At 49.1% G+C, this 13,694-nt stretch overlaps 1 protein-coding gene across 6 annotated transcripts in view; it reads left to right on the forward strand.

The window, feature by feature from the left end:
- Window positions 1-13,486, forward strand: part of PDE6D (phosphodiesterase 6D) — a 64,295-nt gene extending 50,809 nt beyond the window's left edge. The window contains exons 1-5 of one of the 6 annotated variants that reach the window (XM_070070066.1): window positions 6,197-6,221; window positions 7,537-7,635; window positions 8,203-8,328; window positions 8,965-9,070; window positions 9,883-10,137. In XM_070070066.1, coding sequence (XP_069926167.1) covers window positions 6,212-6,221; window positions 7,537-7,635; window positions 8,203-8,328; window positions 8,965-9,070; window positions 9,883-10,024 — 483 coding nt within the window. In that variant the 5' untranslated portion in view covers window positions 6,197-6,211 and the 3' untranslated portion in view covers window positions 10,025-10,137. Of the gene's footprint in view, window positions 1-6,196; window positions 6,222-7,536; window positions 7,636-8,202; window positions 8,329-8,964; window positions 9,130-9,882; window positions 10,138-12,938 lie in introns of those variants that run through there. The other 5 variants (XR_001793659.3, XM_002712452.5, XM_008259308.4 and 2 more) reach the window with 5 other exon arrangements.
- The last annotated feature ends 208 nt before the right edge of the window (window positions 13,487-13,694 follow it).

Here is a 13,694-nt window from a genome sequence, read left to right on the forward strand (position 1 = left end):
CCCCATTCCTCTACCTGGTGTCTCCGGTCCCCAGGCCTTCCCTTCCCACACTCCTCCCGCCCCTCACTGCCTCCTCAACCTCAGCTCTGTCCCCAGCTCCTGCCCTGGCTGCATTTGAGCGTACCTATTCTTTGAGATACAGGAGAGAGGCCAGCGTTGTGCTACAGCAGTTAAACCACTGCTCGTGACACTGGCATCCCATATCAGAGCACCAGTTCAAGCCCGGCTGCTCCTCTAACAATCCAGTGTTTCTGCTGATGTGCCTTAGAAAGCAACAGAAGAGGGCCCAAGTGCTTGGCCCTGCCACCCATGTGAGTGACCTGAATGGAGTTCCTGGTAACCATTCGAGAGTGAACCAGTGGACGGAAGATCAATCTCTCTCCTCTCTCTCTCTCTCTGCCTTTTCTTTTCTTTTCTTTTTTTTTTTTTTTTTTTTTTTTTTTTTTTTTTTTTTTTTTGACAGGCAGAGTGGACAATGAGAGACAGAGAGAAAGGTCTTCCTTTTCCATTGGTTCACCCTCCAATGGCTGCTGCGGCCGGCGCGTTGCGCTGATCCGAAGCCGGGAGCCAGATACTTATCCTGGTCTCCCATGTGGGTGCAGGGCCCAAGCACTTGGGCCATCCTCCACTGTACTCCCGGGCCACAGCAGAGAGCTGGCCTGGAAGAGGGGCAACCAGGACAGAATCCGGTGCCCCAACCGGGACTAGAACCCAGTGTGCCGCAGGCAGATGATTAGCCTATTGAGCCGCAGTGCTGGCCTCTCTGCCTTTCAAATAAATAAATCTTTTTAAAAGTAAGATATAGGGGCTGGCGCTGTGGCATAGTAGGTTCAGCCTCTGCCTGCAGTGCCAGCATCCCATGCGGTGCTGGTTCATGTCCCAGCGGCTCCTCTTCCCATCCAGTTCCCTGCTGGAGGCCTGGGAAAGCAGTGGAAGATGGCCCCAGTGTTTGGGTCCTTGCATCCACGTGGGAGACCCAGAAGAAGCTCCTGGCTTCAGATCAAGCCCAGCTCCTGCCATTGTGGCCATTTGGAGAATGAACTAGCGGATGGAAGTCCTCTCTCTCTGTCTCTCCCTCTCTTTGTAACTCTCTCAAATAAACAATAAATCTTTTTTAAAAAATAAAATATAAGAGAATTCAAGTAGCCTTCCACGCTGAAGTAAGGATCCCCCATTCTGCCAAATGTCTAGGGAATGTTCACTTCCTTTTTCCACCTTTCCTAGGGCTTAATACTTTGCATACTATTGGCTGTGCCCCAAGCTTATTTTTAAGCTGTCTTACTTTTACATATGCGAGTGCTTCTTTAGGTGAGCCCAGTTCTAAATTAGAGGGGACAAGGGACAGCCTGTGCTGAGCAGGAGGCTTCCTGTTGTCTAGGAGTGTTCCTTTGTGCTCATCCCGGGTCTAAATCACCAGGGAGCTTTTAAATGAGAAAAGACCTAGCTGACCCAGAGGGTGGTATTTATAAATAGTACCCAGCCCCCCCTTTCCCCTTTAAAGCTTGTCCACCTAATCCTCCTCTCTCAGGATTGGAAGTGACTTGACCTTTGAGTCTTAAAACTTGGGCTTCTTTTGTCTGAAAAATCTAGCTAGCCAAAAGCTATTGGAACAAAAATGTTTTCAGCCAGAGGGCCTTGAGACACCAAAGTTTGCCTTTCCTTTCAACTATTCCCAGCTGAATGTTTCCTCTTCTGAGGACAGCTTTGTTGCTTTCAGACACTTAGCTCAGTCATTTGTATTTCTTTATTCAAATGGGCTATTAAGGGTTTGCATTTTTATGATTTATGATTTTTATGTTTCCCCAAATGGTGTTGCTTCTCCACAGGGTACAAAGAGCCTTCCTTTTCACCCCTAAAATTAGAGCTTGGAGGGGCCGTAGGAGCCAACATCGGTGGATGGGAATCTTTGTATTTCTCTAATTTTGTGTTATTTATTGAGGATAACATCTTACAAGTCTTGTTAGGATTTAAAATGAAGCACATAATATAAATATTGACAGGTAATTTCCAAGATTAGTACATGCAAGAGAAGTGAATAATTAAACTGGCCAGCGATATTTGTATAAAATGTATTTTGCTGCGTCCTTAAGCTGATGGTTTATGAAAAGAGACAGGTGTGTAGTGGTGATCACATGTTTAGCTGCTTCTCTCCCCTGCTCTAAAATGGAAGAATCCTAAAATCACTGTCTACTAGGCATCAGAAGACTCTAAAGCTTTCTTGATTTTATCACTTAATTGAAGAGTAAGCCCTGGTCCCATGCTTTGTCTTTGCTCACCTGGGCCTGTGGCAGTACTGCTTTTTCTGCAGGTTGCTAGTTCTGATCCAGCTGTGGCTTTGTTGGGGGACTCCTGTTTCTTGCAGTACCTGTGCTAGAATTGTAAGGCCCACAAAACACCAAACCCCGGAGTAAGGGAAAGGGTTTATTGGGGGAAACCGACAGACCCGAGGGAAAGGGCGAAGAAGGATAAAAAAGACACGTGTCCGGGAAACGGGTCCTGATATCCATTTTCCAGGGGGGCATAGGGAAGTTGGAGTAGCAAATCCCATTAGGGTGAGGGTGCAGCTTGACACCAGTGGTTGGACCATGAGGTTTAGGGCCAAGGCCTATCCTGCAACTGGCGACAGGGGCCAGGGCCTAAGATGGTGTCTGGGGTTAGGTGGCACCACAAGTAAGGCAGCGCCATTTGACTAACAAGAATGCCTCACCTGCCTGTGAGCCTGGAACTGCACACGTAGCGTTAGCTTTGTTTTGTTTAGTTTGAGAATGACGCCCTGCATTGCCATATTGGGTAAAGAGAATGGAAAGCCCGTGCAGAGCAAGCGGAAGAAGACAGTAAAGCCCTGAGCTTGGAGGTCCAGACTGTTCTAGGTAGACACGAGTTCAGGGGAGGCTGAGGGAGCAGTCCTATGTGTTGTTTCCTTCTACAGCCAGGGAAGCTTTCTGTTCACGAATAGAGATGGCAGGCATATTTGTAGCAATAAAATAGTAGCACATGGGACCCGCTCAGTGGGTTAAGCCACCACTCACATCGCCAGCATCCCTTACTGGATACCCATTCTTTTTTTTTTTTTTTTTTTTTTTAAGATTTATTTATTCATTTGAAAGTCAGAATTACACGGGGGGGCGGGGGGGGTCTTCCATCCGCTGGAAGTAGAACAGCTGAGACCAGAACTGGTGCCCATATAGGATGCCGGCGCTTCAGCCCAGGGCATTAACCTGCTGCACCACAGCGCTGGCCCCCCCATTCTTTTTTTTTTCCTAACATTTATTTTTTTTCTTTATTTGAAAGGCAGAGTGACACTGAGAGAGGGAGAGATCTTCCGTCTACTGATACCCTCTCCAAATGGCCATAACAGCTGGGGGTGGGGCAGACCAAAACCAGGAGGCGGGCGCCGCGGCTCACTAGGCTAATCCTCCCCCTTGCGGCGCCGGCACACCAGGTTCTAGTCCCGGTTGCCCCTCTTCCAGGCCAGCTCTCTGCTGTGGCCAAGGAGTGCAGTGGAGGATGGCCCAAGTGCTTGGGTCCTGCACCCCATGGGAGACCAGGAGAAGCACCTGGCTCCTGCCATTGGATCAGCGCAGTGCGCCAGCCACGGTGGCCATTGGAGGGTGAACCAACGGCAAAGGAAGACCTTTCTCTCTGTCTCTCTCTCTCACTGTCCACTCTGACTGTCAAAAAATTTAAAAAAAATAAAAAAACAAAACCAGGAGCCTGGAGCTCCTTCTGGGGCTCCCATGTGGGTTCCAGGGCCCAAGTGCTTGGGCCATCTTTGAGGCTACAGGGTTACAGGGTGCCATTGGGAAGAGAGTTTGGTTGCCAGACAGCCAAAAAAAAAAAAAAAAAAAAAAAAAACCAACATGTTAATTATATTAATTCTAGAGCTCAGTATCTACCTTTTTACTTTTTAAAATGTTTGTATTGGGGCCAGTGCTGTGGCATAGTAAGTTAAGCCTTTGCCTGCAGTGCCAGCATCACAGATGGGCTCTGACTCAAGTCCCAGCTGCCCCACTTTTGATCCAGCTCCCTGCTAATGGTCTGGGAAAGGCAGCAGAAGATGGCCCAAGTCCTTGGGCCCCTGCACCTATGTGGGAGACCTGGAGCTGTTTACTTTGGTGCAAAATTTTTTGAAAGGCATGCATAGATTTTTCATAATATGTATTTTCCATGAGCGTTACATGAGAGGCAGAGAGAGAGTGCTCCCATCTACTGCTTTGTTCCTAGATGCCACACAAGCAGGACTGGGCTGGGCTGAAGCCAGGAGCTAGGGAACTCAGTCCAGGTCTTCCGTGGGGGTGGCATGAACCAACCACTTGAGATACCGCTGCTGCCTCCCAAGTCTGCACCAGCAAGAAGCTGGAATTAAGAGAAGAGCTAGGGACTGCTGTTAGGTTTGGAATAGTTCTGGCCTTTCACACCCCCAGAAAGGAGAGACGGAAGAAGGAGACCGACCTCAACAGAGACAGGTTGCTTTATTGAAGCAAAAAGGTGGGGATAGTCTTCAAAGACACTGTGCACAGGGTGCAGGTAGAGCTGTTTTTATCTGGTTAAGGAGGGAATTTGCCAGTGCGGGGGTGGGGGTGGGGTTAGGTATTTGAAGCCTCAGGGAACTTTCCTCTTGTCTGGTTCACAAGCTGCCCTGTGCAGTTTATCTGTTTTGCCAGTTGCTTTGCAAGGAGTCCGGAAGGGTCTGGTTTGGCACCAAGGGTCTCAACAAGAGGGAGGAACCAGGGGGTGGAGGGGTTAGGGAAAGGGCAGCATGCCCTTTACCGGCACCTGTGGTGTAGTGGGTAAGCCCCGGCATCCCATATGAGCACCGGTTCGAGTCCCTGCTGCTCCTTTTCTAATCCAGCTCTCTGCTATGGCCTGGGAAAGCAGTGGAAGATGGCCCAGGTGCTTGGGCCCCTGCACACACGTGGGAGACCCAGAAGAATATCCTGTCTCCTGGCTTCCGATTGGCTCAGCTCCAGCCACTGCAGCCATCTGGGGCATGAACCAGCAGATAGAAGATGTATTAAAAAAATAATAAAAGCAGAACTAGTTTTCAAACCTAGGCACTCCAGGGTAGAGTGCGGTCGTCTTAACTGCCACACCAAATGCCCACCTACTCCTCAGGGCGTTGTTTGAAGACTCTGTATTTTCAATTATGTTTAGCCAATTTAATTGGAATTTATCTTGATTTTTGTGTGTGTGTATGTGAAGCTTTATTTATGTATTTACTTGAAAGGCAGAAATAGAGAGGAGAGAAATCTTCCATGCACTGGTTTACTCCTCACATGACCGCAACAGCCAGAGCTGGGCCAGGCCAAAGCCAGGAGCCAGGAGCGTCTTTCGGGTCTTTCCACATGGGTGCAGGATATGCTGCTTCCCCAGGCGCGTTAGCAGGGAGCTAGATTGGAAGTGGAGCAGCCGGGACTCGAACAGGCGCCCATCTGGGATGACAGCACTGGAGGTGGAGGCTTAACCTTCTACACCACAGCAATGGCCCCCATCCCTATCTTGATATTCCCAAAGAGCACTATGGCCCTGTCCTCAGCTTCCCACTGTGAGATGTGGTATTTGGTTTTCCAGCACGGCACACCCAGATTATTGTTCTGGAACTATAGCCTGCATTTCTCTCATTATGGCTACGTCAACACTTTGCAGTAAGGCCATGCAGTGTACCGTGACTACTTTTTTCTTCCAGTACTAGCTTTGGTTTTTCCCAAATATCAATAATTATATTGTGTTTCAATTCATTTGCTGAGGTTTTCTGTACTTTGTACTTAATTTGACCCCCAAATCTCTCCTAATGAAATAAATATCCCTTCCACATAAACATGTTAGCTATTCCGTGAACTTCAGCTTAGAAACAAACCTCTCCCTGTGCTTCTGCCCTGCTCCCGTCTGGACACGGGGCCAGTAGGCAACGACCTGTTGTCTTGGACCTTCCTCCACTGTCACTTGGGGTCTCCCTTCCCCAGCTTCTTGTATTAGGTTCCCATACTGTCTTCCTTGGTTCTCCCAGTCATGTTGATGGAGTGTGTATCATCCTTAGTTTATTGAGACAATAAAATTTTTTTTAGTTTGTTTCAGGAATCATTTCTCTGGGAATTTTAAAGGCACTACTCGATTTTCTATCTTCCAGGAATCTGTTAGGAAAACAGGTTCAGAATAGAAAGGAGGCAGTATATGAATTTACAGCCAGACTGCATTTATTCAGAGAAAATAAATGCGCAGAGGTGGGTGACCAACTGCCCATGTGCACACTGATGGAACACGTGGCAGAAGGCCCTGACCACAGGGGTCGGGCCTTTTTATATTTTAGGAGGGCTGGGGGTGGGGGGTAGGGGGCAGCAGGCGGAGGTGAAGTCCTGGAACTGGTCTTTGAAGTGGCCCTGAGGGGTGGGTATGAAGGCAATAGGGTGTGAGACCCAATTGAGATTTAAGGGCAAGGAATACATTCCAGTGTTTATCTGACTTTTGGGCAATGAGCCAGAACGGCTTAAGGCTTATGTCTTTGTTCCATCAATTTCTCTTTAAAAAAAAAAGTCTCATTCTGATTTTTTTTAATCCATTCTGACTTTGACTGTTATCTAGTAACTTGTTTTCCTCCAGAAGGAAGCTTCTCTTTATCCTTGATGCTTTGCAGATTACTGCAATATGACTTGGGCATTTGCTGGACACTTTGAATGTGGGGAATTTTTTTTAATTAATTAATTTAAAAGGCAGAGTTACAGAGAAAGAGACAACTCTCCCATCCTCTGGCTCACTCCCCAGATGGCCTCAGTGACCAGGGCTGGGACTGTTCCACACTGAAGCCAGGAGCCCAGAGTTTAATTCGGGTCTCCCACCTGGGTGCAGGGGCCCAAGTACTTATGAAGTAAGCAGGCATACAGGTTAAAATTGATTAGATTTGTGAACTGGAAGACCACGCCTTCACCACGCCCCTGTGTGACCTCATGCCCCTACCTGATGCCTTTGCCATGCCCCTGTGTGACCTCATTCCCCTACCTGGCCACACCTGGGTGCCCACCAGCCAATCGGGTTAATTAACCACTCCCCTTTGGAAGTGGGTTAAAGCCGGACACGGTGTGGCTCCTTGCTCCTGGTTCCTGGCTGCTGCCTGGCCCAGTCCTGACCATTGCAGCCATCTAGGGAGTGAACCAGCAGATGGAAGATCTCTCTCTCTCTCTCTCTCTCTCTCTCTCTGCTCTCTTCTCTCTTCTCTGTCTGTAACTCTGCCTTTCAAATAAACAAATCTGAAAGAAAGAAAAGAAAATGTGTAACATGAAAAAAACTACACATGTATTTCAAAATTTGTATATCGAAATAAACTTACATTTTAATTCCTTTTTTCCACAAACTTATTGAAGTACCTTCCTTGTGTGTTGTAAATAGAACATCTGGTCTCTGCTTCTGCCTTTAGACATCTTCTGGACTCCTCCATTCTGTCTGCTTAGCAGTTTGGCCGACTTGCGGAGAGAGAGGAAGGGCAGACATGAGACACCAGAGTACTGCATAGGATCGTTCTCAGAGCTTGTTTTCCTTAATCAGGCTTGATCAGAAACTGGATGAACCTGCGGGATGCAGAGACAGGGAAGATACTCTGGCAAGGAACTGAAGACCTGTCCGTCCCTGGGGTGGAACATGAAGGTACTTTGTGTGTGTAGGGCTGTGACCAACACCAGGACAGAGCCTGGGCAACGGGGAGCTAAGCCAGCGCTCACCTAACAGGGGGTGAGCTCCCAGGACACAGCTGCTGGTTCACGTTTTGTTGCCATTTTTGTTCCTTTTTACATTTCTTTTATCCATTTCCCAAAACCCATTTTGTACTGAAATTTTAGCATTAGAAAATACCTCCATATATAAACTAAGACCTCAATTTTCTTCCCCAAACCTTGCATTTTTATCTCCATGAAGTAAAAGAAAAACTAAGAGGTTGAAACCAACAGAGTGGAATACAAAGATAGCCCAGCGTCCCTGGGCCCGAGGGCAGCAGCGGTGAGGCCTGGGGTGACTAAGCTGGGCTCCCCCAGATCTTCCAGTCAGAGGCCTCTGCCTTCCACTGAGAAGCGCAGTGCAGTTCCCAAGGCACTGTCAGAAATGGCACATGCGGAATATGTCCCTGCATGAGCTGTAAGGGACGCCCGGAAACTAGAAGCATCGTAGGCATGTGGATTTTATGTAGAATGGCTTCAACCTTTCTTTTTCTCTTATCAGCCCGTGTCCCCAAGAAAATCCTCAAGTGCAAAGCAGTGTCCCGAGAGCTGAACTTCTCTTCAGCAGAGCAAATGGAGAAATTCCGCCTGGAGCAGAAAGTTTACTTCAAAGGGCAGTGCCTAGAAGGTATTGCATACATGCGTATGGCCCTGCATGTCTGAGCGCAGGGCGGTGGGCGGCAGGGCCAGCGGGCAAGGCAGGGCTTCCATACCTCTCCTCTCACGTCAGTTTGTAGTAGGACTTCAACACCCTGCAAGACTGGGGACCCCCAGTCAAGCCAAGCCAAACCAGGCCACCACCAGGGGCTTCAGGGTCTGGCGCTCGGAGCCTGGCTGTGGGCGCATGGTTCGGCACTGCTCTGGTGTTGCCGTGTGGTCATGGCGGCCGTGGCCATGAGCAGGGCTGCATGCAGTGCTCTGCACACAGTCTCCTAAGGTGGACCTGGCTCTGCCACCCTGTGCTGAGTCCTCCCCGTGGCGTAGACGAGGGCACCCAGGCACCTGCAAGCTAAAATCCCAAGGGAGAAGGCTACTTCTGGTGTTCACACCCAGCCTCGCATCCTGCTGGCTGGCCCTGGGCTGCAGACGCCAGCGCATCAGAACCCACACTTACTGTCCCTTTTTATGCCTCTGATCTGGGAGGTTTCTGGTAGCTTCCTCTGGTGGTTCTCGGGGCAGGAAAGGCTCATCTTACAGGAAGGAGACAAAGATCCCTAAGTTTTACGTGGAGGCACCTGCTCACCCCAGCTTTTCCTTCCTTCAGAATGGTTCTTCGAATTTGGCTTTGTGATTCCCAACTCCACAAATACCTGGCAGTCCCTGATAGAGGCAGCACCCGAGTCCCAGATGATGCCAGCAAGCGTCCTAACGTGAGTGCGCAGGTCTCAGGAAACGGTGAAGTGTGTCTAGAAGCAGACATCCCAGGCAGGTGGGACTCCTGGTTCTGTTCAGTGAGCAGGGAACTGGGTTGAGCTGTGATGGGAAGAGAGTATCCAGGGTATCCTAGTTTACTGGTTACTGACCTTTGTCTTATGAAAAAGACAGCATGACAGAGAGAAAGAGTCCAAAACTTTGGATTAGACCTAGTTGTAAAGTCCTGGTTCACCCTGACCAGCTAAGTCATCTTGGGCAGGATGTACTGCACTTCTGTGAGCCTTCGTCTTCCATCTCCACACACGGCGTGAATACTTCTCTCCCACAGAGGTGTGGTGAACATAAAATGACGTGGTATGGAAGGAAGCTGGTGTTTAATAGACACCAGATCCGGGGCAGGTGGGTGGCACAGCAGGTTAAGCCACTGCTTGGGACCCCATTCCCACATCAGAGTGCCTGTTTGAGTCCTGGCTGCTTCACACGCCGATCCAGCTTCCTGCTGAAGCACCTGGGAAGGCAGCAGGTGATGGCGTGGGTTCTCGCCACCCATGTGAGAGACCAGGATGGAGTTTCTGGCTCCTGGCTTTTTTTTTTTTTTTTCTTTTTTTTTTTTAAGATTTTTTTATTTATTTGAAAGAGTTACACAGAGAGAGGGAGAGAGAGGTCTTCCATCCAATGGTTCACTCCCTAGTTGGCCACAACGGCCGGAACTGCACCAATCTGAAGCCAGGAGCCAGGAGCTTCTTCCGGGTCTCCCACGTGGGTGCAGGGGCCCAAGGACTTGGGCCATCTTCTACTGCTTTCCCAGGCCACAGCAGAGAGCTGGATCAGAAGTGGAGCAGCTGGGACTAGAACCGGCGCCCATATGGGATGCCAGCGCTTCTGGCCAGGGCCTGAAGGTTAACTCCTGCACCACAGCGCCAGCCCCATGGCTCCTGGCTTTGGCCTGACCCAGCCTTGGATGTTGGTGGGCTTTTGGGGAGTGAACCAGCAGATGGAAGATCGATTGCTGTGTCACTCTGCCTTTCAAACAAATCGAAAAATAAAGCTTATATATACCAAATTCATTCTAATTTCTTCCCTTTCCTGATTGTCATGCTTTTGGTGTCTCTGGACTTGGGTTTCCTTTTCTGGAATCTGCTAAAGTCCCAATTCTGGCTTAGAGGATACTGTTTGGGTACAGTTTCTCAGAAAATAAATTATAATCTAATAGTAGTGCTTTCTGCTCAAAGAAATGTCTGAAAGCATAGTAACTGCCCACGTGCCATCTCTCAGGAATTGATGTTAGTCTTCCTCTAGTGCTTCAGTGGTGGGGCCTGACAGGGAGCCCACAGATGACTGTACTATCGGATCATCTCTTTCAGGAGGCTCTTTGTGAAAGCCACATAGAATTTGTAAATAGGGTGTTTTTTTTAATAGCTTTTTCTCTAATGGATTTTTTTGGAGATTTATTTATTTATTTGAAAGAGTTACACAGGAGGCCAGCGCTGTGGAGCAGCGGGTTAGAGCCCAGCCTGCAGTACCAGCATCTCATACGGGCGCTGGTTTGAGTCCCGGCTGCTCCTCTTCCAATCCAGCTCTCTCTGTGGCCTGGGAAAGCAGTGGAAGATGGCCCAAGTCCCTGGGCCCCTGCACCTGTTTAAGAGACCCGGAGGAAGCTTCTGGCTTTGAATCAGCCTAGCTATGGCTGGGAGTGAACCAGCAGATGTAAGATCTCTCTCTCTCTCTGCCTTTCTGTAACTCTGAGAGATCTTCCCTCTACTGGTTTACCCCCCAAATTGCCACAGTGGCCAAGGCTGTGCCAGACTGAAGCCAGGAGCTTCTTCTGGGTCTCCCACGTTGGTGCAGGGCCCAAGCACTTAGGCCATCTTCCACTGCTTTCCCAGGCACATTACCAGGGAGTTGGATTGGAAATGGAGCAGCCAGGTCTCTAATCAGCGCCATATGGGATGCTAGTGTCACAGGTGGTGGCTTTACCTACTGTGCCACAATGCCGGTCATAGTTTGTTTGTTTTTGTTTTTGTTCGAGTGATAGAGATTGGCTGGCAGGCAGGCAGACTCACTCCCCAGCTGCTCACAATGGCCAGGGTTTAAGCGAAGCCAAAGCTGGAGCTGGTAATTCAACCCAGATCTTCCTTATGCGTAGCAAAGATCCAACTGCTTGAGCCGTCACCTGACGCCTCCCAGGATATGCATTAGTAGGAAGCTGGAACTGGGACCGGAGTGGGGACTTGAACCCAGCCTCTCCCACGTGGAATCCGAGGGTCTTAACCAGCATCTTAACTGCTAGGCTAAATGCGTACCCTAGTAGATTTAATTACAGCAGAATATATTTTTATATTCTGTCAGCCAGTCAGATGTTGATTACCTTATTTACCCGTTTAACAATTAATTACAAGCAGAAATGTACCTACTAGTTATTAACTATTCTGGAAAAGTACCGAGTAGTATAAAAGGGCATTTTATTTGTGTTTATATTTTATTAATCTTCATTAGACTTCTTCTTGGTCAGGCCTGATTTCTTTCAGGAAATAAAACCAGGAAGTCTGTGATAACATTGTTTTAATGTCTTTATAACTACGTATTTACCTATGTGTATGCTATGCTATGGTTTGAATACATTTTTCCCCTGAAACTAATGTGGTGGTGTTGTGAGGTAGATTTTTTTTTTTCTTTCTTTTTTTCTTATGATTTATTTTATTTGAAGGCAGAGTTATAGAAAGAGAGAGGGAGAGACAGAGATCTTCCATCTGCTGGTTTACCCCCAAAATGGCCACAACAGCCAGAGCTGGGCCAGATGGAAGCAGGAGCCAGGAGCTTCTTCTGGGTCTCCCACACGGATGCAGGGGCCCAAGCACTTGGACCATCTTCTACTGCTTTCCCAGGTGCATTAGCAAGGAGCCGAATCAGAAATAGAGCAGCTGGGACTCCAACAGGCACCCATTTGGGATGCGGGCGTCACAAGTGGTGACTTAACTGCTATGCCACAGCACCAGCCTTGATAATGTCTTTAAGTCACGTCTCACTTTTCAGAGCCCCTAAAACATGATAGTTTGTAGAAGCCCACAAAACAGCTGCCCTTAACTCAGCTCAAGAGTGGTTTGGTGAGGTCACTGAGAAACCCCCAAGGAAAACGAATCACAGTGCAGGTGCATTGTTTTGGCCCCTTTCGTTGCAAGCCACAGAAACAGGCTCTGACTATTAGTTGAAGGAGGAAGGGGACAACCTGGGACAGCTTGGAAGATGCAGGGCAGGAATCCATGGCGCTTTCCTGGAGGAGCGGGCGTGGGAAGGACCCTGCTCAAGGAGAGAGTCTGACTGGCCCAGATTGGTCCTGGGCCCACCCCTCGGGCAAGGAAGGGAGGAGCCACTCAGCTGATACCTGGACTGGAGGAATGGGGAGTGTCCCCCAAATGGAGAGCAGAGTGCTGTTACCCAAAGTCAGGAGAAGAGAAGCAGACACGCCAAACCCCAGCTGTCCACTGTAGCAGGCATGGTAGGGGGAGGCACCACGCCAGGGTCTGCAGGCTTCCGTGCGTAATCCAGCCGGCACTGTCCGCGGAGCCGGTGTCCAAAAGTCAGGCAGTCAGATCCTCGCGCTCCCTGCGTGCAGGGCCTGCCAGCAAGGCCTTCAGAGTACCCCCGGGACACGCACTGGCTTGAGGGGCTAGCACCATCACGTAAGTTAGACATCACGTGAGGCTTCCAACCCCATCTAGGCCAGGATTTGGGAGTTCAGTGTCCCCAGGCTGAGGCTCTGGGTGAATACGGGTCCAGCGCAGCCAGAGAGAGACTGGTGTGTGGGAGTGGAATCTCGTGCCTAACGTGCTCACTCTCTCACCCTTTTTCTCCCCCTGCTTCCAGTGGGAACGTTATCATAGAAACAAAGTTTTTTGACGACGATCTTCTTGTAAGCACATCCAGAGTGAGACTTTTCTACGTCTGAGAGAAGAATGTGTGTGCATTTCAAGATTTGGGGGTCATGGGAGGGAGGAGGAAACTACTCTTTTTTCCTCCACACCTTTGATTTTTGGCACTTCACCCCTGATTCCCTCTATGGCAGAACCCACCTGCGGCCACCAGGGGACCAGCTCAGTGTAGGTAACCAGATGGCTTTTTTCTCACTGACCAGACTAAACACCCAACCCCAGACCGAGGCAGGGGCCGTGCCTCGACTACTTCCCGTGCAGACACGAGGGAGGACCTACCACGAGCAGATGCCTACCTGCTGCCTCCCTGCCTCTTCCTTGGGCCCTTGGTTTTGGAAAACTTCGTATTCCTGACCCACGCCTAGTTTTTTCCTACCATTTCTATTTCATACATTCTCATACACTTAACTTGTAAAATAGACTGATATTATTATTACGGATTGTAATTAAAACAAATGAATTAAAAAATTCCTGCAGTCTTTAGCATGGCATTGCTTTTCTCTCTCCTCCTTTCTGGGGCTTGAGCCTGCCCCCGTGACCGGAAGAAAGAGATTTCTCAGAAGGAGGATGACAGCTGCCTTCTAGTGTGGGCATCAACTGGTCCGTCTTGTTCCTGCATGCCTCAGTTGCCACCTTCCATGAATGGGGAACGTACGTGGACAAGACCCATGACCTTGACGTTAGTCTTTGA

The sequence above is a fragment of the Oryctolagus cuniculus genome, chromosome 3 (genome assembly GCF_964237555.1).
Source record: "Oryctolagus cuniculus chromosome 3, mOryCun1.1, whole genome shotgun sequence".
In the NCBI taxonomy this organism is placed as follows: Eukaryota; Metazoa; Chordata; class Mammalia; order Lagomorpha; family Leporidae; genus Oryctolagus; species Oryctolagus cuniculus.